The 25506-nt window shown below is 29.0% G+C and overlaps 3 protein-coding genes across 3 annotated transcripts; 2 read left to right on the forward strand and 1 right to left on the reverse strand.

Annotated features, from left to right (window-relative positions):
* Positions 1-7328: 7328 nt before the first annotated feature.
* Positions 7329-9709, forward strand: Bonsai (28S ribosomal protein S15, mitochondrial). Its single transcript, XM_076304203.1, has 4 exons — positions 7329-7685; positions 8082-8215; positions 8902-9097; positions 9223-9709. The coding sequence occupies exons 1-4, from the start codon at positions 7420-7422 to the stop codon at positions 9470-9472; spliced, it is 846 nt and encodes a 281-aa protein (XP_076160318.1). The 5' UTR covers positions 7329-7419; the 3' UTR covers positions 9473-9709.
* A 2699-nt stretch (positions 9710-12408) lies between these two features.
* LOC143143196 (cuticle protein 8) lies at positions 12409-17883 on the forward strand. The gene is made up of 4 exons (XM_076304206.1): positions 12409-12571; positions 13836-13888; positions 15034-15280; positions 16305-17883. Exons 1-4 carry the CDS (start codon positions 12536-12538, stop codon positions 16572-16574), a joined length of 606 nt encoding a protein of 201 aa, XP_076160321.1. The 5' UTR covers positions 12409-12535; the 3' UTR covers positions 16575-17883.
* Positions 17884-18848: 965 nt separating this feature from the next.
* Eaf6 (chromatin modification-related protein EAF6/MEAF6) lies at positions 18849-24026 on the reverse strand. The gene is made up of 4 exons (XM_076304204.1): positions 23853-24026; positions 22664-22867; positions 21410-21446; positions 18849-19770 (listed from the first exon to the last, which is right to left on the reverse strand). The coding sequence occupies exons 1-4, from the start codon at positions 23922-23924 to the stop codon at positions 19436-19438; spliced, it is 648 nt and encodes a 215-aa protein (XP_076160319.1). The 5' UTR covers positions 23925-24026; the 3' UTR covers positions 18849-19435.
* Positions 24027-25506: the final 1480 nt, after the last annotated feature.

The raw sequence follows: 25506 nt of genomic DNA on the forward strand, positions 1-25506 counted from the left end.
TTTTTTTTTACAATAAATATATACTACCGCTCAAAAGTATTTGATCGCTTGTTGTACGGACCTACGATCGATAAAAGAGTAAAAATTCAATTATTATTTTTACAAAATTTTAATTTTTCTTGTACAGAACACATGATCTGTTTGCTGGTTTGCTCTGGTTGAACGATAGTGTATACAGGGTATTCCACTAAAATTGGTACAACGATATATTTCCAACATTAAATATCTTATATATTAAAGAACCCTATTCGAAAGGTTACACGCGTCAATTAAAGAACATACATTTCGTGGTAATATAATAATCGAATTAAATTCAATGTATTGTTTTATTCAAACCAATAATTTCCGATTGATCTGTGGAATCTTTTTTGAATGGCTTGGGGCAATGAAAACGCGTTCAGTATGTGTCCTTTCTCCTCATCGAAAACGAGTTTCAATTCAGCCCGATCATCCGCTTCGGATAAAAAGTTGGAAGAGAAAGGATCCTTTCAAAAACGATTCCTGATTCCGAAAATGGTGTAACAATCGATCTAATACCGAGAACGACCAACTTGAGCAACCATCATTGCTTGTTTGGATAAAACGGTACTGATTAGCTGATCATTGAATTTCCAAATAGACAAAAATTTTTCTAGGATTTCAATGAATACACAAACATTATTAAAGCAACGGAAATATGCAGCAGTAGGTACACGTTAAATTATAAAAAAAAATTGTATTTGATTTTATAAAATTATAGAATTTACTGGGGGTCATTTAATAAATACATTTATTATAATATATATTATGTTTCTCTAATATACCTACTTTAATTCCAAAGAATTTATTTGAGGAAATTTATATTATTAATAAAATTAATTACTCATGATGTAAGTATAATATATTTATATTATATTAATACTCTTCTATTAAGATTAATTTTATTTAAATTAATGTTATTTAAATATTAACCCAAGTTTCTTCGTCAAAGATTTTCGCAGATGGAGCTATGTGTTTTCTTTTATAATAGATACACTAATTATTTCGAAGTCAGGTTATTCGTGGTTGATCGACCAAATGGAAATAAATCAATTGACTATATAAGGATGTTCGTTTGAGTTTCTATGGTCTCTCCTATCTGACCCTAAAACGTCAATGTGCAGGACTATCCATGTGATGCAAGACTCGAGTATGAGGCGAAAGTTTCAATCTCCTCCTGCAGAGAACCTCCCTTTCCATCTGCAATGTTTCAATTACCTTTTTTGCCAAGACTTGTGCAAAGTGCGATCATATTCCGATAACCTGTTGCTTGTATTTTTCCGGAGTAAGTATATATATACATCCAGTACATTTACTATCGTATCGATCACGCTAACATTCAAGATGCAAGTGTACCAATTTCTTTGCTGATTACTCGAGTTACGAGCAGTTATTAGTTAATTAGAACCCCACGGTCTTAAAACATCCTGCACAAGTTTTTAATTTCTAATTGCTACGTTTGCACTTTCAATATTTGCAGATTACACTACGATACTAGTTATGCCTGAAAGTTCTGCAAACACTTCACGAACGCTTCAACAGAATTTTAATTTTTGTTCGAATTAAACAAATTATGTAATTTTGGAATATTAAAAGATTAAATATGATATTTGAAATGTAATCGATTCGATTAAAAATGTAGAATAATTTACTTAAAAATTACAATTACAAATTTAACTTCTTCGAGTCTCGGGACTAATTCGTCTTTTAAGAAATGATATTTTGTCTTAGTGGATTTGTTGTCTTGTTGCTAGTGGACTCATCAGTAAGTCTCATCAATCTTGAACGCAATTAGGTGTTCGTAATGAATATAAAATATATAGGAATATATTTTAAAAAATGTTAAACCTTTTCAAGGTTACAGATATATGTATGTACGCTTAATTTTTGAGTTTTTTAAGATTTTTTATTATGAAAAAGGTAACCGCTAAAACTATGAATAAATACTTCTAATTAAATTTTCCAGTGAAACAACATGGAAGACAGTTACAAAATTGACACTTGTCATGGGTAAATAAGAAACTTCTTATTTACTTCAAAATAGTTTGTCCCTGGAGAGGTTAAGTTAATTACCATCTAGTGGCGCTAGTTGTAGATTTCGATCTTTAAGTTTTAAAACTCGACGAAATTCAATAAGTATAAAAATTTGATAAAATTATCTATGTTTTAAATATCATATTTAATTATATTCATGACTAAAAACTATTTTGAATCTTACTTAATTAAAATACATGTTCTAAAATTAAAAAAAAAAGTTAATTACACAAGTATAATTTCATCGAATAAATACGGAAAATGGAAACCAATAAAGTAGGAAGCAAATGATTTCTTTTCGAGAAAAGTATTTAAAGCGATAGTACTTTCGTTTTTTTTTTTTTTCAGTTTCGTGGCGGTAGTGATAATTAAAATTGTTTTTCGTGCATCGTAGAAAACGTTAATAAATTCAAATGTGTATAATTTCTCTGCATATGTATCATTTTCTTTTAGTAGTTTTTGTTAACAGTATAAAATATTTTTCGAACCAATAATTAAAATGATAGCGTGTAGACGTTACTTTTTTTCGTTTGTTCTAAATTATCAGTGAAATTAAGCTGTTCTCTGTAAACCTGGGAATATAGTAAATTTCAGACATGTCAAAGGTCAATTTGACCTTTTTTAAACTTCTTTTTAAAATGACTCAATTATTAACGGTGCTTTTTCCCGCAATATTCGATGATAGTTATTAAAATAGAGAATTAGCGATACTCATAAATTAATTTGCTATTTCCTAGTGTTAAGTAAGTGTATTCTATACTTGTACATACATACCTCGTGAAATAAATTTGTTCAAAATTAAATTTGTCTTATTATCTTTTAAATCATATACAATCGTTTCTATACTCGCTCAAAATAGAATTTGAAAAAAAAGTTGAATAAACAATTACCGATTCGAGTAGGTCACGCTTAAGTGCAAATATTTAGACGAGCTTCGTTTGAAAAACAAAACTCATTGGTAAGTACATATAAGTAAGATAAACTATCAAGATAATGCATTATACAATCCGCCAAAATTGAACAGATTCGATACGCACCGTAACAATATAATTGCATAAAAGGTTAATAAGGTTCCCTTAAAGAAGAATCGAAATTACGAGAATATTTTCGTTAAGATTCTCTTCCGCTCCGTTTCGTGCGTGCGAGTGAAACACTTTTTAATGAGATTCGTACGAGTATACGAACGAAAGTCTTTTTTCCCATCCACAGTACTCGTACACACAATACTTTTCACGAGTTGTGAGATGTCTCGTTTCTGATAAACGTACGGACACCGTGTTCCCCTTACGTAATACAGTTTTCTTAATCTTTGATTTACCGTTCTCTGATCGAGAAATTTCACCATTGGAGTATTCAGAATCACGCAGACGCGCATGCGCACCAATTCCCTCGTTCATCGTATGCATTTAACCGTTTCGTCTCCGGTTAGCTGATAGAGTTCACAGTGAAGGCGGAAATATATTATTGTCACTCACATGAGAGCACGTGGCCGTATGAACCTTCAAACGTATTATATCACTTACCAGACACACACTAGTGGTGTGTTACAACACGTGGTCACATCATAACCTCTGAAATGTAAAACCCTGTTTATACCTCTCCATGCTGCTTATCATTTCTGAATCGTAAGAAAAAAGTATACAAAACACTCTTTAAAAGATGATGATCTTGGGGTATCAGAGGGAGAGTGTTTAATTTTTTAGGCTCGCAAAGTGTAATCAGTGTTCGACGAAATGAACAAAAATTTCTGAAACACAAAAATCATATACAACCATCAATTAAAGTAGGTAACTGTGCGTATCGCAAATACTTTTCTAATAACCATACTTAAATGAGATCAGTAAGTGAAGCTTTAGTAAAAGTATTCACTTGAAAGATTTACGCGGTGAAATGTAAATAAATTTTTTAAGAACGAACGATTGGACGCGAGTGAAAGGTTTTTAACTGGATGCTGCTAGTTTGCAAGAAAACAGTACGATATGACATAATTTACGTTAAACAATACAATTTCGCCCGATATGGAAGCCAAGTTTTCCCTTGCACTCTTTAAGTTCACCAGCGCCTCCTCGATTTTCTCCTGTCTTGCGAGGTAATTGTCCGGATAATTTGCCGACGTGTTTTCTGTTTTCGTGGCCGTAGCACGACGCAATAATGTCGCGCTGCGGCGTGCAAATTGCATAGGTTGGATATTTATGAAAATAATACGAAAACCTAAACAAAATTATCACCGAAAATAACGTATGTAAATATTTACGTGTTTTATGAAATTACAAAGCTAAACTTCTGTTCGGATAGCAGATATTTTACTCGATCGATCCAAGATCAAGAAATCATCCATGGACTACAGTTCATCATCTACAATGATCTTATACAGGGTATAACATAATTAGTGGGCAATACTTCAGAGGGTTATGTTATATTTCACCTTGTTTTATATTTCACAAAATGTAGTGTTTTATGTACCGTTATTTCGTATTTTCATTATTTTCAGTTGCTGAATCAGTTATTCAAGTATTGTCTACTTATTGCGTTGCAGTCTATGTAACATAAGTGTTTATCTGTTCATTTGTTCGATCGAAAGTGTCGAAAGTCTTTTCTATTTAGATATTACTCATTTATTTACTATCTATTCCCTCCCCAATCTCATTGTCATTTGTACGGATTCGATTGCTGCAACAACAGTGAAGCATTCAAATCTGCCTTCAGTGGGTTAATCATATGAGGAAAGTTAGGTACGTTTGTTGACGGACGATAGTTTCGAAAATTTCACTAACAAGGGAACACATTGTCAGACGCTGATTTTAACGAAACTTTACACAAATATTTATTGGTCCAACCTAAAAACTATGTCACATTTCGTTGCTATTAGTTTTTGATTCGAAGGGAGGAAGCATCTCGTATGTATTATATCAGAATCACCCATTTTATCTATGTCTATGTAATTCTTAAGTTACAAAAGATATTTAAAAATGTTACAATAAAAGTTATACAGTTTCTGGAGGTCTGTAAATTAATAAGAAAGAATTTCCTTTATTTTCGAACACTTTTGATAGAGTTATCCCCCACTTGAGGTTCTTAAAAAGATTTATGCTATATAAATTGTTAAATAAATGTGATATTTAACCTAAGAAGGAATTATAGTTGGGAATTCTGTTTGTAAAATGCCACTTTTGATGCCAAAGATATTTATTCTGTATAATTCGTCATAAAAGTATTGTTGCTCCATAATCTGCTTCGAATGTTCTCTCAAGCATAAAACCTAATTGTTTATTCTTTCGAGCACGAAAAGATTCTAACAAGCGAAAAATGTAGAGACGGTTGCAAAAGAACCTCATAAATAAGAACAGTCAGCTGACTGTGGTTTCACGAATAATTTTTGTATTAGACCCCCCAAGCTCCCTAAACCTTGGGGGTAAGCGTGCACCTATGTAATTTCTGTATAATACGTATACCATCCGAGTGTCATCAAGTTTGTAGGATTGCGATGGGTTGCCTTCGTACTTACTGAAAATTGCTTTGATGTTACGCAAGGAACGAGCATTTATGTAAATAATCTAACTGGCTAAGAAAGTGAATCTTATTTGAAACATGTATTAATGATGTGTTTGAAACGTTCCTAAGCAGACTTCTTTTCAATTACCGACAATTATTATTTAATTTGTTATTCTCGTGACAAATCATTTACAGCCTACTCTTTACAAACCAAACGACACAATTTCGCCACCTGTAAACAAGGCCCGCATCCTTGAGGTTATTTTCAACTCGCCACCAATTTTTACTAACCACTGCAATTATGTCTATCATAATGAGTTAAGGAAGTGTACAAGTACTTGTATTACCATAAAAGGAAGAACTTTCTTCAAGAATTTATTCAAGAACTATTCAAAAAATTAAATCTTTTCATAATTTTCCATATATATATATATATTTTCTTTAACATTTCGAGATATATATTTCCACGTATATAATTTTCCATGAACCTTCGTGTCGACGGCGTGCAGTCTAGTATTTTTTTATGTTTAAATCTGGGTGTTTTCTATTTGTTTTCTTGTACCATGACATTTTTATGGTTTTGACTAGTGGTGTGGAACATGGTAGATAAGAAAAAACAATACGAGATTGGAGGTTATGGAGTGAGCAGGGGTTGCCTGACCATATAAGGAAAAGGGAAGATTCCTGCTTACGTATGTTACACATGAACGCCCAGGTAAGGCCGAATAGCGATTTAGGAATTCCCCGGGGTGCAACCAACGCGACGGACAGATTTGCGGCAGCATTGTTTTTTTATGGTTGCACCGATAATAAACCACTTTCCCAAGTCGTCGTTCTTTGTATAATTAATTTTGCCACGTAACAATTGATGCATAGTAATTTGAAATTAAGATCTGTAGGATATCAGTTAATGGACATATATTCAGTATTAATTACAAAAAGAAGTAGTTAGTCATTCAAATGTTTTAAATATTTAGAAATGTTTGTAATTAAATATTCCAGAATCAATTCTTTGTTTTATCTAACCTTATTTATAGATTTTCATTTCTTTATCGAATTAATAACTTACAATCTATGTATTTATAATGTTAACTAATAACTATGTATTTATAATTCTTTTTTTCTTTAAGTTTTAGTTAAAGTTTAATTTTAATATTGAGTAATCGCTGACAATATATCATGAAAATAAAGATATAAGTTAACTTGTAAAATAAACAAAGTAAAGGAATGCACCTGCCATCCAACGGAAGTTTGTATTACACGATTAGGAAGCTCACGATCTGCTTTACCCTTTTTGTGTCATATCCGCAGACGAAATACAAACATTTTATTTTACGGATGTTAATGTTACACTAGCTACGAAAAATATCAATAGTTCAGGAACAATCTCTTTGTTCAAGAACGGTGATTATAGGAACTATATTAAACTACTAAAGTTGATAAAACTGCGTTGTTGTACTCACGAAGGCAATCGACAGTAACAGAGAAACAGATTTTTTAAATATAAAATAATATGTTAACAAATACATGAATAAGATTAAACAATGATAAAAAAATTATATATATTGTATCTATAATTATCCTATATATAATTGATTATTATTTGATTGATTTAGATTTGATTAAATACACACACATTTTTGTTAGTGGAATATTTAAATTCTTATAATAAAAATTAACAATTAATACAACCAATTAACAATTAGGCAACATGTCCTTATGCTGACAAATGTAAACTAGATATTTTCATTACACTTGACATTTGTTTACATGAAAACTTCCCATTAGGCATATATCTTACATGTATGTAGTGCACTGTATTTGTACATAGTGCAATAGACATTTTTCTAACTTTAAACTTCATTTAATTCATTTATGTATCTTCAGCGTTTCTTAATTAAAACAAATGTAGCAATGATTTCTTGTAGGTTACCCTACACAAAAGTAAATAATATTTTTAAGTTAGGAGGTTATGTGAGTCGTGATATGAAAACAATCGAAGATGTTCTTAAGATTAAGTGGGTTAGACCACAGAGGATTCCTGAAATACAGGCCGGGCAAAGCGGCGATTTGGGTATAAATCTAAATTTGCAACCAACTGATTATCTACTTCATTACGAGCACTCAAAAGAATGGGAAGAGTAAGTAGATTTCTTTTTGACTCTATTCACTTTACAGAGAATGTAAGAATATCTAAAGAATCTCACTTTGTTATACTCTGATTCAAAAAAAAAAAATAAATAAAAAGTGAAGTAATTTAATGCATATATAGAATGAAACTTTTTATATCAATGTTTAGTGTATTTTAATAAATGCTAACATTTTAAAAAAACGTTATATAAAAAAGAATTTCTTATTACCCTTAATAGTTCTCTCAAAAATTGGTTCTCTTTTATTATACATGTTATTCTAACACATTGCTACCTAATGCGTTAATGTATTTATTATTTATTTTTATGTTTTGCACATTAATTGTTATTATTTCTTATTAAAATATTAATAATATAAATAATTAATTAATCCTGTATATTGTGTAGTGCAAATAGTTTGGTAAAAAAAGTATTCAGTTTGGGATTTCAACCTAAGAGAGAAAGCAGAAATGTCCAAAGAGAAAAAATAATAGGACTTGTAAAACGACATATTTGTGATCGAGGTTCTGCAGAATCCAAGAGTAAGTTTATTTTTGTAAAATATTTGTAAAGCATATGTGACAATAACATTTTTTTCAAGTAACTTTCTCAGTAAAAGTGTTAATTTATTGTTTTTACATTGATTCATCTATTTACACATAAAAGTTAGAAATTGTTTCTGTTTATAACTATGTTTAAAAAAGTAATTATCTTGGAAGTGCATAAATCAATTAAGCTGCCGAAGGGAAATTAAGTTAATTTATATACCTCAAACTTGCTTAGCACTATGTCTACGAAACAACTATGCGTATACATTAACTTTTAAAAATTGACGAATAATGCTTTGCTACCAAAATTTAAGTATTTCTTTATTAAATATTTTGTTTTTTACATCTTCAAATATTGAACTATATTATTCCTGCTTTAAGATGCATTTTCTTGTAAAATTTTTTAGCTATTTGTGTTGTGTGAACTTTATAAATATAACAGCTTACATCAATCTACCGAAACATTTGTGAGCTTGAATAAATACATTTTATTTAAATTTAGATGTTATATTGTTTGTTTTTTCTAATTATTTACACATATAGCTATCTGTTAATTTTATGAGTTATTTTAATCTTAAGCAATGAATCAGTCAGTACAGTCTTAATGTATTATTTGTTGAATATTTGATAACCCTAAATTGGATGAATAAGAATTTGTATGAATAAATAAATTATTTCAGTTGCAGCAATGACAAGTGAAATATTATACCTTCAAGAATATATGGCAGAGAACCCAAGAAACAAACTTACAAAAGTATTCTTAAAAGAACTTATTGATAGAAGGAAGAAACACCTAAAACATTTACGTAAATGGGACTACAAACGATTTGAATGGATCCTTGAACGGCTGAATCTTGTTTATAAACCAGAACCACTGTATGATATTCTTTTATCTCAAATATGCACAAAATACATAGACTGACTTGATAGCTATATTAAGTAACTTAATTTGTATTATAAGATATATATATATATATATCATTTTTTCTACTCGATTATAGGATAAATGGTATGGTCTCAAGAAAAAATTCACTGAGACAAATAACAGAAAAACATTGCAATAATCTTGTTCAAGAAAAACTGGATGCGTACAAGGCTGAACTTAAAATTAAACAAAAAGAATTTTTCCGAGAAAAAGCTGAAAAATTGGCATTCATTTTAAAAGAAGAAACTGAATGCGGCATAGAATCAACTGTAACAGAAGGGGAAATTGAAGCTGCACGGAAAAAATCGGAAGAGCTGCAAAATTAAATAAATAATAAGTTAATTGAATTTAGATTAAATAAATAATCTTTCTTTATTTACTTCTGTCTTGATTTAATTTTCTCGTTTTATTTTCCTTGACATTCTAGTTTATACAGTATCAATTAATAATTAATACTATTGTCTATATAAATTTATAAAAAATAAATAAAATATTAAAATTATAGCCTATAAGTTATATTTATTTTTGGATGTTGAAATTGATAATCTATCTTTGAGATGGAAATAGGAAACTTACATATGTATTTGATAATGAAAGGTGACAATTTGTTTTGTTTTACTATCAAAATAAGACTTGATTATAATAGTTCTTAATTTACTATCCATTTTCTGCAACACGTAAAAGATATTGACTTTTTTATAAAAATTATTTATAGTTAGCATTGTATGCTCGCCCACGTAAACTCTGTGCAATAAAAATATTTGTACATTACAGAAATGTTAATATTATACAGATTATATATTAAAAATATTACAATTCTTGATTTGAGTTCCAGGTTAACATTGTTAAAGTGTAAATTTAAAATCAATTTGTATCAATAAAAATAAATTTTATTTCATTTTTCGTTTCACAGCAACATCTATTTTTCTATTTTTCCTGTTTTTATTTTCTTCTAAAGGTTAACCTATATAGTATTTACAGTGTAATTTAAATACTAGTGATATAAATAAAAGAATAGTAGATAAAGTTTTATTCTTTTCCGTTTTTATCACTAGATGGTTAGCGATATTAATTGGTGTCGCGATAAGAATGACGTAAAATTCTTATATGTTTAAAAATTAGTTTATTATCTAATAACAAATAAGGCAAACTGTCTTTTAGGTAAAATCTTTTAAATTTATTATGTAAGGTTTTTTAAATTGCTCTTATTAAACAATTAAATATTTATTTTAATTATCATTTACACAGAGCACAAGTTTCTGATTTTTGATTCATAAATAACATTTTTTATTATAAAATATGTTCATATTTTTAATAATATAATAGTATTTCTGACATTTATAGAAAAGTTATTTTAGAAATTCTTGTAGTTTGAAATTCTTTGATCTGTAGAGTAGGATATACAATTTCTTATTTGTTATGATTATAATTAGTGCTATTTTTATTGCTAGCTCTGTAATGAAGCTTGAGAAACACTGACTCGAGGCACAAACAATAGACTGCGTATATTACGTAAAGGCGTTTAGATTCTCGAATTCTTCTTTAAGGAGTTATTGCGTAAGACAAGAAATGAATAGTTTCAGATTGCGCCAATGTTTCTTTTTTAAAATTTTTCTTTGTTTAGAATATAAATGTATTTGTTAAAATAAAATATATATTGTAATTACAAAATTGATTTATGAAATTAAATACTATTACAAGTAACTTTTAATGTATTCAACACTGAGATGTACGAAATTAAAAATCGCGCTAAAATTGCGGTGCTTAAGAAATTTTTTCAAAATCGATATAAAAATGATCAATAAAATAGAAAACAATATTAATCAAATATTTTTCTTGAAATTTTTCAACTTATTGTTTTAATTTGTTCGTCACTTAATATATAGATAAATAAAAAGAATTTCATACACCAAATATCTCTTCGCTCGCACAAAAGTATGGATACACTATCTTAACATTGTTTATATCGTTAAGTAAAACGTAATTTGATTAGTGATTAACGATTATAATTATCTTCTATTAAATAAGTAAGTAATGGTTATGATTACTGTATAATTAATAGTTGCGATTAAGTAATAAATAACACAAAATAGTTAAAGAAAATATAATTATCAGACATAATTAAATCAGTAATCATGAAATTAATTGCTAAATGATTATTACTGGCATCTTCACTTCTATTAACCAATTACAAAAGTAATCAAAAAATAATCAATTACTGCTCAATTCTACATTAGTTGGTTCAACATTTTAGTTTTTCAATAGTTACATTCTAGTTTCCGAAATATGTATCATAAAGTAAAGTAATATTGGACAATGAAATTATAAATGGGGACAAGTTGCTTAAGTTGTTTAAATTTTCCTGATTTTATTAAATATAAAGTATTTATTATGAGTATTCCACTAGGTGCATCAGTTTCAGCAGGCGATGACGTTCCCACGACTGCACGTTGCGCATCCCTCGTACCAAGGAGGCCCAAAAAATGTAAGTGAACGTACTCCTGAGAATATACCGGGTGGTTCAAATCGAAAATGATTCTTCTTAATAGATTTTTATTTTTAGGCCACATGTTCACTGATTGTAACGCCTCAATCACATCGTATATTAATGTTTTATTTTTTATTCTTTTGTCTTAAATTTTGAACTATCTTTTTACCTTAGTAATGTTTGAGAAATGTTTCTACATTTTTCCTCGAAATGGAACAATTTAAACTTATGTTTAAACATATTAAAATATTTATACGGTAATGTAATTAAACTGTTTTATTTTCATATTACAGGTATGAACTTACACACTTTATTTCATAATAAAAAGAAAGGAAATAAAATATTTGATTTCCCATTTTAGTAGTAAAAATAAGAAGAAACAATAATTTAAACGTTCTTGAGATATATCTTGATTTTTGAAATACAATGAATTACATATCAGTCGATGAAAATAATTTAAAATCAGTCAAGCAACTTTGATTAATTATTAGTTATGTATAAAATATTTTTTTGTCAATGAGTTGAATGGTATTTTCTCCATAATACAATTAATTTACAAATTCGGTGAATAATAATTGAAATTAAGACCACCCTATATAAGTCATATATAAAGATGAGCTGGATGCTGATGTTCTATTCTCGAGAAGACCTCCGTGAAAGTTTCATTGAATCTTAAAATTTTATTAAAAATTAATTCCAGAGTGTATATGTGTTTAATATTTGCAATAAACGTATTTGTGAACCGTGATTTCTTTTTAATTAATCAAAAAAGCCTTTTTTATTAATAAAGGAAATGCGATTTATTTTTTGTAATAACTGCGGATAAATGGCAATACAGGAAGAATTCTGAAGAATCTCCAGTACATCTTAAGTCAACTGTTGCATTTATATTTGCCATAAGATGAAGTCACAGTTTTCTAAGGGTATTATTAACAAGGTTAGTACGAATGTCTACAAAAATTCGAATATTTCCACGATGTGAAAGATATTCAAAGTTTATACACTAGTATCTTAATGTGTAACCAATATAGAAAAAGAAGAAATAGTTTTTTTTTTTAAATTCACTCATCATTATTATAGAAGAGAAGTTTAATCGTGATATTTTTAAGTAATAAATCAATGTTTTGACAAACTTCGATTCTTCAGATTGACATAATTTGCAGTTATTTTTCTAGATCGAATAGCGCAGAATTTTTAAGTTTTTACGATTTTCATATTTTTCGATGGCAATAATATGACAAATAAATGTTCAACTACTTCACAACTTTAAAAGGTGACACAGGTAGAATCTGATTACACATTAAATTTACCGATCACTTTTTATTTTGCCACTCCATTTGTGGTTACTCGTTAAAAGCAAGATTGCTTAATATAGAGGTTTGCAATTATTATAAATGCATCGGAAATGCAACTATCGGTTAATGTTAGAAAGTTATATTTCTTCTTTGTTCACTATAAATGAAAACTTATTCTGTAGTTTATTGTATGTCAATCGTGTTAATTGCGACGAAGTCTGGGGATCAGTTTTTGAATAATAAGAATAATAATAACTTTTTATTATTTTCCATATATTTATGAGAATACTTATAGACTTTCGTACTTACAATTACACATTTTCATTGTAAAATATCCAAAGATTAACGCAACAGTGTTCGAAGTATGGAATACAAATTAATATTAGAAATATTATTGCACTTAAACAAAAATAGAGCTTATATGTAAAGAAAAGAGTAGTGCGTATGTCACTTCATGTTCGAGAACCGCTGATCGAAGTAGCTACGCATAGATATATGTCTGTTAAGAATTTATACGGGCACTCCTTAAGAGTGCAAGCATACATGTTGCACAATGAGAATCTGGTGCACGCATGCGCGATAGATCGTTGAATTCTCACGAGTCCTGATGTTAATTTTGCTATTGCTTCGACCAATACTAACCGAGTTTAATTAAAAGTAACTTCCTGAAAGTGGATGAATATATTACGATTGTTACCCAATGCAATTCACTATAAAATGCATGTGAATTATTACACTAATAGTATTTAATAACAAGGAGTCATTTCTTTTTCGTTCAAACAGAATGCAACGTTTATAATATATGTGTGAACACACAGACAATATTTTTGTGATTTTTGTAGAGTAAAGAAATTAGAAATTAATTATGATTTTCATATTAATGGGGATTTTTCATTTTTTTTACAGATTGTTATTGTGTGCTGTATTTTGAAGCTGAGCATCGCGGGCGTTCTTCAACAGTAAGATTAAATAAATTTTATCACAGTTTTGTAGACCATTAGCTCTGAAAGCCATACTTTTTTGACAGTAAAATAACATTACAATACATATAGTGACGTAATCAATAATTTTGAAGCCTTTATAAGTGCAATTAATTTTTTTTTCTAAATCTCGTACGGTATTAGAAAAAATAAAATGATATTTGTAATTTGTAAAGAAAAATAATGAACAAAGCTTGTAAAACAATGATCACTAGATTGAGCAAAAGTTGCTTAAGCTTCAATGTTTAGTTTGGATACCTCTGCTTTAGAACTGGAACCAAAAATTGGCGAAGCTTTCATCTACATTGAAACAAATTTCGAATAACGAATAAAAGATGAACAATTGTTCATTCGACAAAAATTGTAATTTTAGAACGACATTATATCGCACGTTGAACTTATTTCAATAGGTATTTAATCGAATAAACGACACGAACAAATCGCTATACATTGTTTTTATTCGTGATTTAAATAGCGATTCGAAGAAGATTTCTCCATTTTTGATTAGAATTACCTCTTGATGATTTCGAGTGGTAACTTAAATTAGCAACCATTGTAACAGAGTATACAGTGTGGTAAGCTACGAAGCTTATCACGAACAACACCGATATATGGTTGGTAGGACTTTACTGTTCTCTTTACGAGTCCTCTTGTAAGACTTTAGGTTTCCTTTCGAATGTTAAAGGTTCGAGATCTCGGTTTGTTCCAAGGTGGATACGTTAACGAGCAAAGATGGTTCTGTGATGTATCTTTTATGGCAAAATATTTTTAGAAACACATGAAAAGCTAAAGTTTCATGACAAAAAATAAAAATGAACACAACTTGGATGAATTAGTAGAGCCCCGGTAGCCAATAGACTAACCCTAGCGCGCTATGAAAAACCCATTTAGTGATTCACAAGACCCATTTAGTAATTCACATTGACGAGATCATTATATTTGTACCATCGATTATACACGAGCAGTTAAAATAATCGAAAGCAATCAATACGACGAGAGTATCGAATGGAGCTGGTAAAGGGTTGCTAGTGCGACCATTAAGGAATTAAATGGAACTTGCACCTTTTTCATTATATAACCATTTTCAACGACGAATAATCGGTATACATGAAACGATGCTTCAGGAGGTTTCCTTGCACGCCAATAGATGCAATTTCCGTGGACGGTGCAGCAGTACCGGTAACTTGTGCCCTTCAGCCAATCGGAAGTAAAATCGAACCGCTTCCATCTTACGTGAAAGTCTCGACTCCAATTGCATATAGGCCTCTGCCGAAGACGTCGTCTTTGGTATACATTGCTCCTCCGATTTTTAAAACAGTCTCTGCTGTCGCTGCGACCGAGACAAAGAGCGAGAAAGAGGCAGAGTACACGGTAATTTGAGATCCACGTATAATTCTTAAAAAGATAGGTATTCGACTTACGATTTACGGAGGAGTTTCGTTCGATAATTTTTGGCTATGATTCAAATTCGTCGTAAATCGAATTTCACGCTGACAAATCATAAAACAATTTGCCCGAAGTTAATACTGTGATTCGAGCAATATAAATCAATAGTTTTCAACATTTTGAAAAATTCTTCGAGATACATTTAGATACCACTAAAGACATATATATCTACGTAAATACATATATATATATATATGACATATATATAAATGCAGGTATATATATAACATATATATAAACGTAGGTATATATTTACGTTTACATATTTATTGTACGTAGATGTATATCTACGTTTACATATTTATTGTACGTAGATGTATATCTACGTTTACATATTTATTGCACGTAGACGTATATCTACGTTTACATATTTATTGTACGTAGATGCATATTTACGTTTACATATTCATTGTACATAGATGTATATCTACGTTTATATATATCTACGTAGGTATATTTCTACGTTTATATACCTATGTTTATATGCCTACGTAGATATATATAAGACATATAAACGTAGATATATGTTTCGGCAAAATTCGAAACGTTACTCTAAAAATTGTCCGATTTCCCGTAAAATAACCCTATTACCAAAGTAAACCTTATAACGTAAACAAACACTTGTAAATATGCATACAATTACAACATTTTCAATTGTAATTTTTTCTTGAACTAATGCATCGGCTGATTGGTTTTACTAACGCAACGTAAAACTGTAGTCAGATTTCAATTTTTCCATGACAAGGTACTTAGACGAGAGTGTACATATAACGTAGTTGATATACACGTACAAAATGTAAGAATATATGAAATAACGAGCGAAATTACTACCTCCGTTTTGTTTTAAACCGTGTGAAATTCAATATGCTAAATTTAACACGCCACTAACCAAAGGGATCATTTTTGCTTCAGTGGTTAAAAATTAATCGAACAACTACATTTTTCACAGGCCTATCCAAAGTATTCGTTTAACTATGGTGTCCTGGACGGATACACGGGTGACTCGAAATCTGCTTGGGAAGAAAGGGACGGTGATATTGTAAAAGGTGAATATTCTGTCGTTGAAGCAGACGGTTCGATCCGAACAGTTACCTACACAGCGGATAATCATAATGGATTCAACGCCGTTGTTACAAGGAACGAACCTCCAAAGAATGCAAAACAGGACGCTAATTTAAAAGCATTTGTACCAGCAGCGATTCTTTCCCATCCTCGTTAAAAGGAACGAGTTATTCTCTAAACAAATTATACCCGGTCTCCTTTGAAATACAATGTTCGACAGAATTGGAAGATCATCTACTTCGGTGACTTCAACGCTCACAAGGTAGTGTCAGTGAGGGATCTAATACTGCACAACTTCAATATTCTATACAGAGTGTAACGTAATATCTGGGATCTACTTCGAGGACGAATTTAGTACTTAAAAACAATAAATCAAGTTCCTACAAACATATATCCGATTTCGTTTTTCTTTGTAACTTATATTTATTTATTTCCATGGGAGATGTTCAAAACGGCCATTTTGTGTTTCGATATCAATTTGAAATTGTTTTCTCGATCATCTTTTTATCTTGCTGACACATAGCTCATAACGCGTAGTTATGATACAGATTATGAGTAGATTAGATTATTTCAACGCGCAGAGTTCACGGAGATGGAGACAGAGCTACTTAACTTTCAGGGACCTCTGATATATAAATAAAATAAACAGATTCTATTAACAAATGAAAAGGTCTTAACGAGAGATCATATTGAAATTATTCACAGAATAGGACAGTATTTACGGAATAGTCGACAAACATATTGTGGGCAAAAACAAGGTCAGGATTAAGGGGAATGTGGCACTATGAGTAAGTAGAATGTGGCAGCGACGAGTTATCATACCTTGAGTGTAGGGCTTACAATGGCTGACTACAACGTCTGACCCAATACGATTAGTTATTTGTTCCAATTCCTTCCAGGAGTGATCTTTCTTTTTTCTTAAAATGTTGAATTAATTAGAAATCCTAGCAGTATTACTAATATACAATAAGATGCATGTTATGATTCGAAATCGGACGTATATTTATATCAATTTATTCGATTGTTTTTGAGAACTGAGTCCATCTCTGTATAAGTTTAATACAAGTAGAGTTTAATACAAAAGTAGAGAAGAGTAAAAGATGATAAGTAAATACAACAATTTTTAACCGACTTAAAAGCTCAAAATACAGAAAGGATAGCCGTGTAAACGAAACGCAAACATTATATGTATAAATTTGTGTTCTTATAAATATGTGTTCATGATACATTTGTGGAGAAGAACATTTTTTCATACCTGTATTAGAAGATGTGGTAGAAATTTACTAAGCATCACTACGAAAAAAGTTAACAATTTTTCGAATTCTTCCGAATTCTTTATTAACAATACTTATATGCGGTAGTTACAAAAAAATATGTTCTCGGTATTTTATACTTCTCGTAAAATTCAATTTCACAGTGTGAACGTTGTAAATTAAGAAATTATTGTGATAAAAGGATAAAGTTGTATATTGTTATAATAATAAAATAAATATAGTGTATAAGTAGTATTCTTAGAGCGAAAATTTATGTAAAAAATAAAAAATAGATTGTTTTTTAATTATATTCTAAAATTAAATTAGTTAATCATTCAAACCTTTAAATTAATATACGATAATTACAAAGACAAGCTCAAATTTCGTTTAGCTTTGTTTTCTTGGGCAAGCAAAATTTTAGTCGTATTTTTACTACAACTAGAATTTTACCGTTACATTTATACAGTATTGTCTCGTTATAGGTCGTCCACTTGGGGGACAGGCACGACTTACAAGGAATCCAGTCCCCTATTTTGCAGTTCTTCTGTTCTTTGCCGCGACGAGTGCAACTGACTACTAATGAGCGAGGCGTCACATGACGCCAGCAAATCATAAAGGGCTGCTCAAGTGTCAGTGACTTCGATTGTATAGGGATACAGGAATGTAAATATTGCTTTTTTTTTTTAAGGAAAAGTTACTTAAATTTAAAAAAATATTATATTCGACACATTCAATGTGAGGAAAATAAATTAACAAGCTACACAGCTAAAAGAATCCGTGAATTAAAATTAAAACAAAGGATATACAGTTTTGAGACATGAATGAGAAATCTCGCGGATTTATTATTACAGGAAAAAGTATTCGAAATAGTTACAAAATTGTGATATCGACGTAACAACGTCACGATATAAGATTGGTTATCAAAGTTACCAAAGACTCGAGCGAACTTTATCGTTTGTTGCCGTCATATGCCCTCACGCTCATTCGTAGTCTACTTACATACATAGACTATTTACGACGAAACACGAATAACGATCTATAAAACAATACTGTATGTACATTATAAAAAGTGGGGGATTTGATATAACGAAAATAAAAAGATTATAGTACATGTTAAAATTGGAACTGAGGATATTACAATTAGTATCTCAATACTTAAAGAGAATGATTACAAAATGTAATTTAGAAACAGATCTCATATTTATTACAAGAAGATTAAAAGTACAATGAATAAAAGGTGAAAGAAATGAGGCTTTCAATTCTATTATTTCTAGCCTTAAACCTAACAAATACTGCTCAATTGACTGAATAACACAAAATTTGGAATCTCTTAATACTTAATTCGATTTCATTTTTAATTTGAATTAAATTTCGTACAGTACAACATTCACTGTTCTACCATTTGTCGCATTTCATTCTTTAAACATTAAAATGAAAGAAAGATTTTAGTACAAGGTATTAAAGAAACGATTAAAAAATTCGATTTCAATACCAAGCGACCTGTTCTTCAAGAGCAACACTTTCGATTAATCCAGCTGTTACCTTCTAACTAACCCTAAAATTCTTACGATTAATAAAAAGCTTTTAACATTCACTCTTCTATAAAAATGTAATGTTTGTGGTGCATTTGTTATAAAATAGAGTGAGATATCATACATCGATAAAATCGAATGAGTAAAACGAAATAGTGATTCGAAGAAAATGTTCGTTTGATCGTTCTTGAGGGTGAAGGACTATTATAAACAGATAGAGGTTTAAAAGTGTTCTACCTGTTCCTAGATCTTTTATTGCTATTCTTTTTTGCACTATTTCCAGATTTATTTTTCGAAGGTTCTTTTCCGGTGTTCTCTTTCAAGGAGACGTGTTCGAGGCTGCCATTGCTCGCGTGTCCATTCGCAAACTGTCCAGATATCTCAGTGGAAGAAGACAGGGATCCGTTTTGATTATACTGGCCAGTAACAGAGTGGTTCTTTCCAGATGACTCCTTATTACCGTTGCTAGTCGCACTATTGCCGGTTGTTCCATGTGAATTCATCAGGCTGCAATTGTCCTCGCTACCGCTGTTGCCAATCTGTGACTCCGATTCGCTGTACCGGTCAACTGGAATCAGGTTTTAAAATGGGAAAACCGCGACTCCCGATCGGTACGAGGCTCGATTGACCGACTACAGATTGCTTAATCGACAATTATTCGATTCATTCAACTATAGATTGTTCTATCGACAGATTTAGTTATTAACAATTATCATAATCAATAAAAAAATTGCTCGATCGAACGATTCTTGTTTAATTGATTGTTCCCTTTAGATGGCCGATTAAACGATCGATGACTCCGTGATTGAATCAAAAAGTTAATATTTTTTTCATATAGAAATTGATTATAAATTGATAAAGCAATCCATCGAATTTTAATCAATAATGTATTATTATAGTGATATTTTCAAAACAGCAATGGCAAAGATTTTTAGTTTTCACATAAGTAGAAACATCTGAGAAAATATTAAAGTTTTCATAATTAAGTACAACATTATTAAATAATATTAGATACAATACAATATCAACTACTATATTATCAATACTATACAAACTACTAAATGGGAATTTTAAATTAGAAACTTCAAGGCGAAAGAAGAAAAAAGCATTTCAAATTTTAAATAATAAAAATAAGTGTAAAAACATTATTGAAAAAGTATTTTACAAAACCAAATTTTCTCAACTGATTCACATCCATTCACAAAAATGATTTTATTTAGAATTTGACATTTGAATCTATATAGTATTCTCTAATCACTTACTGAATTTTACAAATTAATATTGATTACTTAATTTCAAAAATTTAAATCAATATTTCATGTTCTATAGCTTCCTGGTGTTAAAAGAAGAATGTAAATATGGAATATATGAATGTGTACTATACTGAAACAATTAAAGTTAAACATACATATATGATTAAATATAAAATTTTTATAAACATATTTACAACTTTAATTAATCTTAATCTGATATAGTCATTTTCATTATGTAAAAATAATATTTGAAAATTATCTTCCCAAATTATGAAAGAAGTTTTTCTGTTATACTCACATTGATATGGAAAACATAAGTTTATTTGAACTTTAGAAGAAATGTAGGGGATAGAGCAATATTGTCGAGCTTTTGTTTTCTATACTTTCAACACAAAAAAACAATACAACAAATAAAAGTCATTAAAATTAAGGAATAATCTTTTATAAATCTTTGAAACACTTATGAGAAACGGATATTAAATTTATTCATAATAGAGATACAGAAAAAAGATAAATATAGATGAAAGAAATAGAGGAAATCATTTATAAAGTTTTATGCTAAGTTACTTTGAAAAGTTTAGAATGAATTATCATAAAAATAGACAGGGAATAAATAAAAATTTATTTATAACTTAAATACAGAAAAAAATAAAAATTATTTCGTAAAATTCGAAGTGGTTCCTGAACATGCTTCGAATTTTTCATCATTAATTTATCTAATTGTACTTCTTAACAATCTACATTTATTACTCTTCTTTTACTGGAAGATAGTATGATTAATACATTGAAAAAGAAAGAAGTACAATTTAATTTAACTTAATAACTAAAAAGAATTGTTTTTATGGATAGGATAAAAAGAAAAGTTGGAAGGGGAGATAGGATGAAAAATAAGTTGTACTCTTTCTTTCGTTTTAAAGAATTAACTATCTCAGGAATATCCATTGAGGTCCTTACTTTTTTCCTGGGTATTTTCGACAAGTCCACTGACAGCCTGTAAAAGTATAAGGATAATTTTGATGATTTAAAATAATTTTTCCTTCTTACAAAATAGAAAATATATTATGAATTTTGTAATGTTCATTCATTTCTTGCTATAATATTATCTAAAAGGGATGCACAAAACGAATAAACACACAAGAAATAGTATTTCATTAGAAGTAAAAAATGTTTCAATTTTGATCATATTAGTTTGTTCAAATTCATAACTTAAAAACTATAATTTTGCTCAGAATTTGTATTTTATTTTTATTGAAATGACATATAAATACTAGTGCTGCTACTGCAATTTTCCATTTCATATTTAAATCAAACCTTAGGAAAAGGTTTTATTATTTTTTAAACAAATATCTTGGTTTATTAAACAATCGTTTATATTTATGAGTGATATGTTGAAAACACTCTGTAGGTACACAAACATGCAATAGTATAAGTAAACTCATGTTTCAATTACCCATTTAACATTTAAAGATATTTATGTATAAATATGAGAATTATTTTAATGTATAGACAGTTATTTTCCTCTTTGAGGAATATACTAATTAGGCATAAGATTATCTATAAAATATATCTTTTCTTATATCCATTATATAAACAATTATTAAAATAAAATATGTAGCTATGAATTTAATATAAAAATTCATTTATTTCAAACAAAGTAGGTCACATGTCAAACATGTATATTAAAATTTAATATAATTTTGTTTAAAATTGAGATTAAAAAAGAATTTTATATTTTCTTCTTTCTATTATGAGCCATAATACTTAATGTTATGTTCCAATAATTAATTACATTTATGTATAGTGATATTGTATTGTATTGTAATATTGAATTGATACTGTTGTATACAAAATATAAGCAAAATGTGTTACGACAAATTGAGTAACATTGCTTTTTATGATTACAAGAATACATAATATTTCACACTTCCTTCAAACAGAATAGTTTGCATAATATCATACTATGTTTCTATCATTTTATGATGTTAATAATCAAGAAGTACAGAACATACAATCAAGATATACATATATGAACACTATTAAGGGAAAGCAGAGAATTATTATATTGTGGTCAGAATAAATGGTGGTAATCATTTGTTGCTAAATGAAAAATATCATTAGGCTGCAAATTAAAGAACGGCAGAGAACCAGTATTGCTTAACAAAAAACAGCAATATATAACTGTTACAAGACAATATATTAACTACTCACTGCCATGGAGGTGATGGAAGATTTTGAGAATAGCCTTTCGGCTTCTTTAAATTTTCTATTGCGTTTGTCTGCTTTACTATTTGTATTTTTGTTGCTGGCTAAATATCTGTCCCAACCACGAATTATATTTCCATACAATTGTGTATCTTCCAAATAGCTACCTTCAAATGCGTAAATCTGACGTTCTAAATTGGCGAGAGTATCCTATAAAATTATAAAATTTTGCTCTAGAAAATATATTATACATTTCCATTTATTTTAAATAACCAATACTAATGTATGGTTAAAATTTTGATTAATACTTCAACATAATTTATTTACAAAAATCAAAATTTGATTTGAAATTTGAAATTTTATTTTATAACATGTTCATCTTAATTACACATTTAACTGAATTTATTACTAATACAAATGTTCCTAGTATTTTAGAATGTTGTTTGAATATATTATCATTTCTATTTTACAAATTATTATTATGAATTTTGTATACTTATATTTAATACACCATTTATTAAACGATATAGAATTTGTTTTTGTGTACATTTATAAGAAGGTAAATTCAAAACTAATAGTAAAGATGTAGTAATATTAAGATATCTATACATTTATTTTACACGATACATATATGAATTAAAAGTACATTTCTAAGCATTCATGAAGATATAAACAAAATTATTATAATAAATATATATAACACGTATAGAACTAAAAACCTAAAATGCAATTAAAACACGTTTATAACTTTAATGCAAAGACAGTACATGTAGTTAAAAGTAATTAAGATTTTTAGACAATTTCTGTGATCAAAATAAAATATTAAGGTTATATTACAAAACAACCAAAGATATTAAAAAAAAATATTTATGTACCTTATTTCAGTCTCTAGTTGATTCTTCTTGATATAACAATAACTAATAATTTCAAAAATTGAAAGAAATATGAAGGGAAAAGATCATAACAATGAAAACAATACAAGGGGGTTATGTTAACCTTAACCTTAAAATTTGTAAAATATGATACAAAATTTACTGTTACTTTTTCATACTTTTCTAAAACGGTTACTAATGAAAAGGAACTATAACCTTTCGTAAGAAAAGTGATAATAAGCAATGCTTTAGACATGTAGCTTATCTGTACATGGAAATATCTGAAAGAAAAGACGCAGTTTGACAGTTGCCACAATACTTACAGCTATTTCTGCTTTCCGTTTCACTAATTCAGCGAGTTCCGCTCTCAAATCGACGGAGGACTTCGTCGACATTATTTATTTAAATATATAAATATAACACTAACAACAACTCGAATTCTCTTGCTTTTAAAACGTCTCTCTTTATCTTTAACAAATACTACCCTTCATTTTTCAACGAAAACTATCCTGATTGACTTGAAGTTGTTACTGTCCGAAGTAAGAATCAAATCACCGGTTGCACATAAATATTTGAATTACAAAAGTTGTACACAACTAATTTAATTATAAAACATTTTATGAAAATTTAGTAATTAATTACGGAAGTTAAATTTAATTACACTGACATATAAATAATAACTAACAGTTTATTACTAATACTATAAAGTTAAACTTATAAGTATCTTGTTAATATTACATACGTATTCTATAATTACTATATACATATATTAGTATTTACAGATTCGCTAAAAGTGCAGCTTACCTATACATTCACGAATTAAAACGTACAATTTAATACAAAATAAGATTACAGATGGAAAAGGAAACAGATGTTTCTTTTTATAGATGGTGTCACACTAGATACTAATGCAAAATTTAATTAAGAGTAGCTTGTTTCGTAACATTACTAATTAGAAACCAAATAGTTATTACTGATAACGAAAGAGTTGTGTTTATTAAATATTTTGTCACAAATTTTCAATAAAAAGGAATTTTTTTATAACGAAAGAGATGTTAATATTAGAGAATTAAGGAAGGAAAATTTTGTAATTGTTTCTTTGAATAAAACTATATATTTGGTAGTATAAACAAATATACTAGGATAAGGTAAAAATTGAAGTTAATTCTTTTTGTATCGAAATTCATACACGTGAATGCGGAAATCCCATAGTCGTGTGTATTAAGTGTTTTCACCAATCGCCCATAGGCGTTCACTGTATGCAGTTCCACCTGTCATTTAAAATTCTTATAAAACTATTGGTTTTGTTTAAATCGTTAAAACTATTGAAATTAAATTGCAGAAAACTTGAAATCTTTACAATTTAAGGAATTATAATAGTTAGTATATTTTTAATAAAAGGGAACAAATAAATAGAATGTATATTTTTAGTGTTATTGTTCTGTATATATAGGCACTTTTTCATTATATGGTATAAATGATAAAATGTTTTTCATCCCTGACAACAAGATATTTAATTAAATAATACTGTTTCTATTTAAAATAAAAAAACAAATATAAAATTGACGCAATAGAATGGATGGAAAGCTTTGGTACAAACTTTCAATTTAAGGAATTGCTACCTTCGTTATATTATAAAGCCATTTGTTGCAAATAATTTAAAAGGACGCTGACAATACTGAACTATACCGCGAAACGTGAAATTTCACCAATATTCGTCCTTGAGTTTTTCACTGGTATCCGTTTTTCCTACATTCAGGGTTGCGTTTAAAAAAGAGAGAGAGAGTGAGAGGGAGAGGAAGAGAGAGAAGAGAGAGAGAGAAAGTGTGCAATTTCTCCCCTCCTGGAAGCAATGTATGCCTCCTTAACCCTTCCCGGTGATATATGAAAGAACACGTGTGTCACCAGCTACTCAGTGCTGCTACACAGGTCATTATTGTTTACTCGCTTAAAAATTTGTATTCAAGACATCGTGGT

This window comes from Ptiloglossa arizonensis, chromosome 2 (assembly GCF_051014685.1).
Source record: "Ptiloglossa arizonensis isolate GNS036 chromosome 2, iyPtiAriz1_principal, whole genome shotgun sequence".
Lineage (NCBI taxonomy): Eukaryota > Metazoa > Arthropoda > Insecta > Hymenoptera > Colletidae > Ptiloglossa > Ptiloglossa arizonensis.

Excerpts from the sequence above, each read along its gene's own strand:
- Eaf6 (XM_076304204.1), bottom strand. The coding sequence starts at position 23,924 with ATGTCGACGAAGTCCTCCGTCGATTTGAGAGCGGAACTCGCTGAATTA. Across the intron at positions 22,868-23,852 it reads AACGGAAAGCAGAAATAGCT|GATACTCTCGCCAATTTAGA; the intron begins GTAAGTATTGTG and ends ATAATTTTATAG. Across the intron at positions 19,771-21,409 it reads CGAAAATACCCAGGAAAAAA|TTGACCGGTACAGCGAATCG; the intron begins GTAAGGACCTCA and ends ACCTGATTCCAG.
- Bonsai (XM_076304203.1), top strand. The coding sequence starts at position 7,420 with ATGTATCTTCAGCGTTTCTTAATTAAAACAAATGTAGCAATGATTTCT. Across the intron at positions 7,686-8,081 it reads CACTCAAAAGAATGGGAAGA|TGCAAATAGTTTGGTAAAAA; the intron begins GTAAGTAGATTT and ends TATATTGTGTAG. Across the intron at positions 9,098-9,222 it reads GTTTATAAACCAGAACCACT|GATAAATGGTATGGTCTCAA; the intron begins GTATGATATTCT and ends ACTCGATTATAG.
- LOC143143196 (XM_076304206.1), top strand. The coding sequence starts at position 12,536 with ATGAAGTCACAGTTTTCTAAGGGTATTATTAACAAG. Across the intron at positions 12,572-13,835 it reads CTAAGGGTATTATTAACAAG|ATTGTTATTGTGTGCTGTAT; the intron begins GTTAGTACGAAT and ends TTTTTTTTACAG. Across the intron at positions 13,889-15,033 it reads ATCGCGGGCGTTCTTCAACA|GAGGTTTCCTTGCACGCCAA; the intron begins GTAAGATTAAAT and ends ACGATGCTTCAG.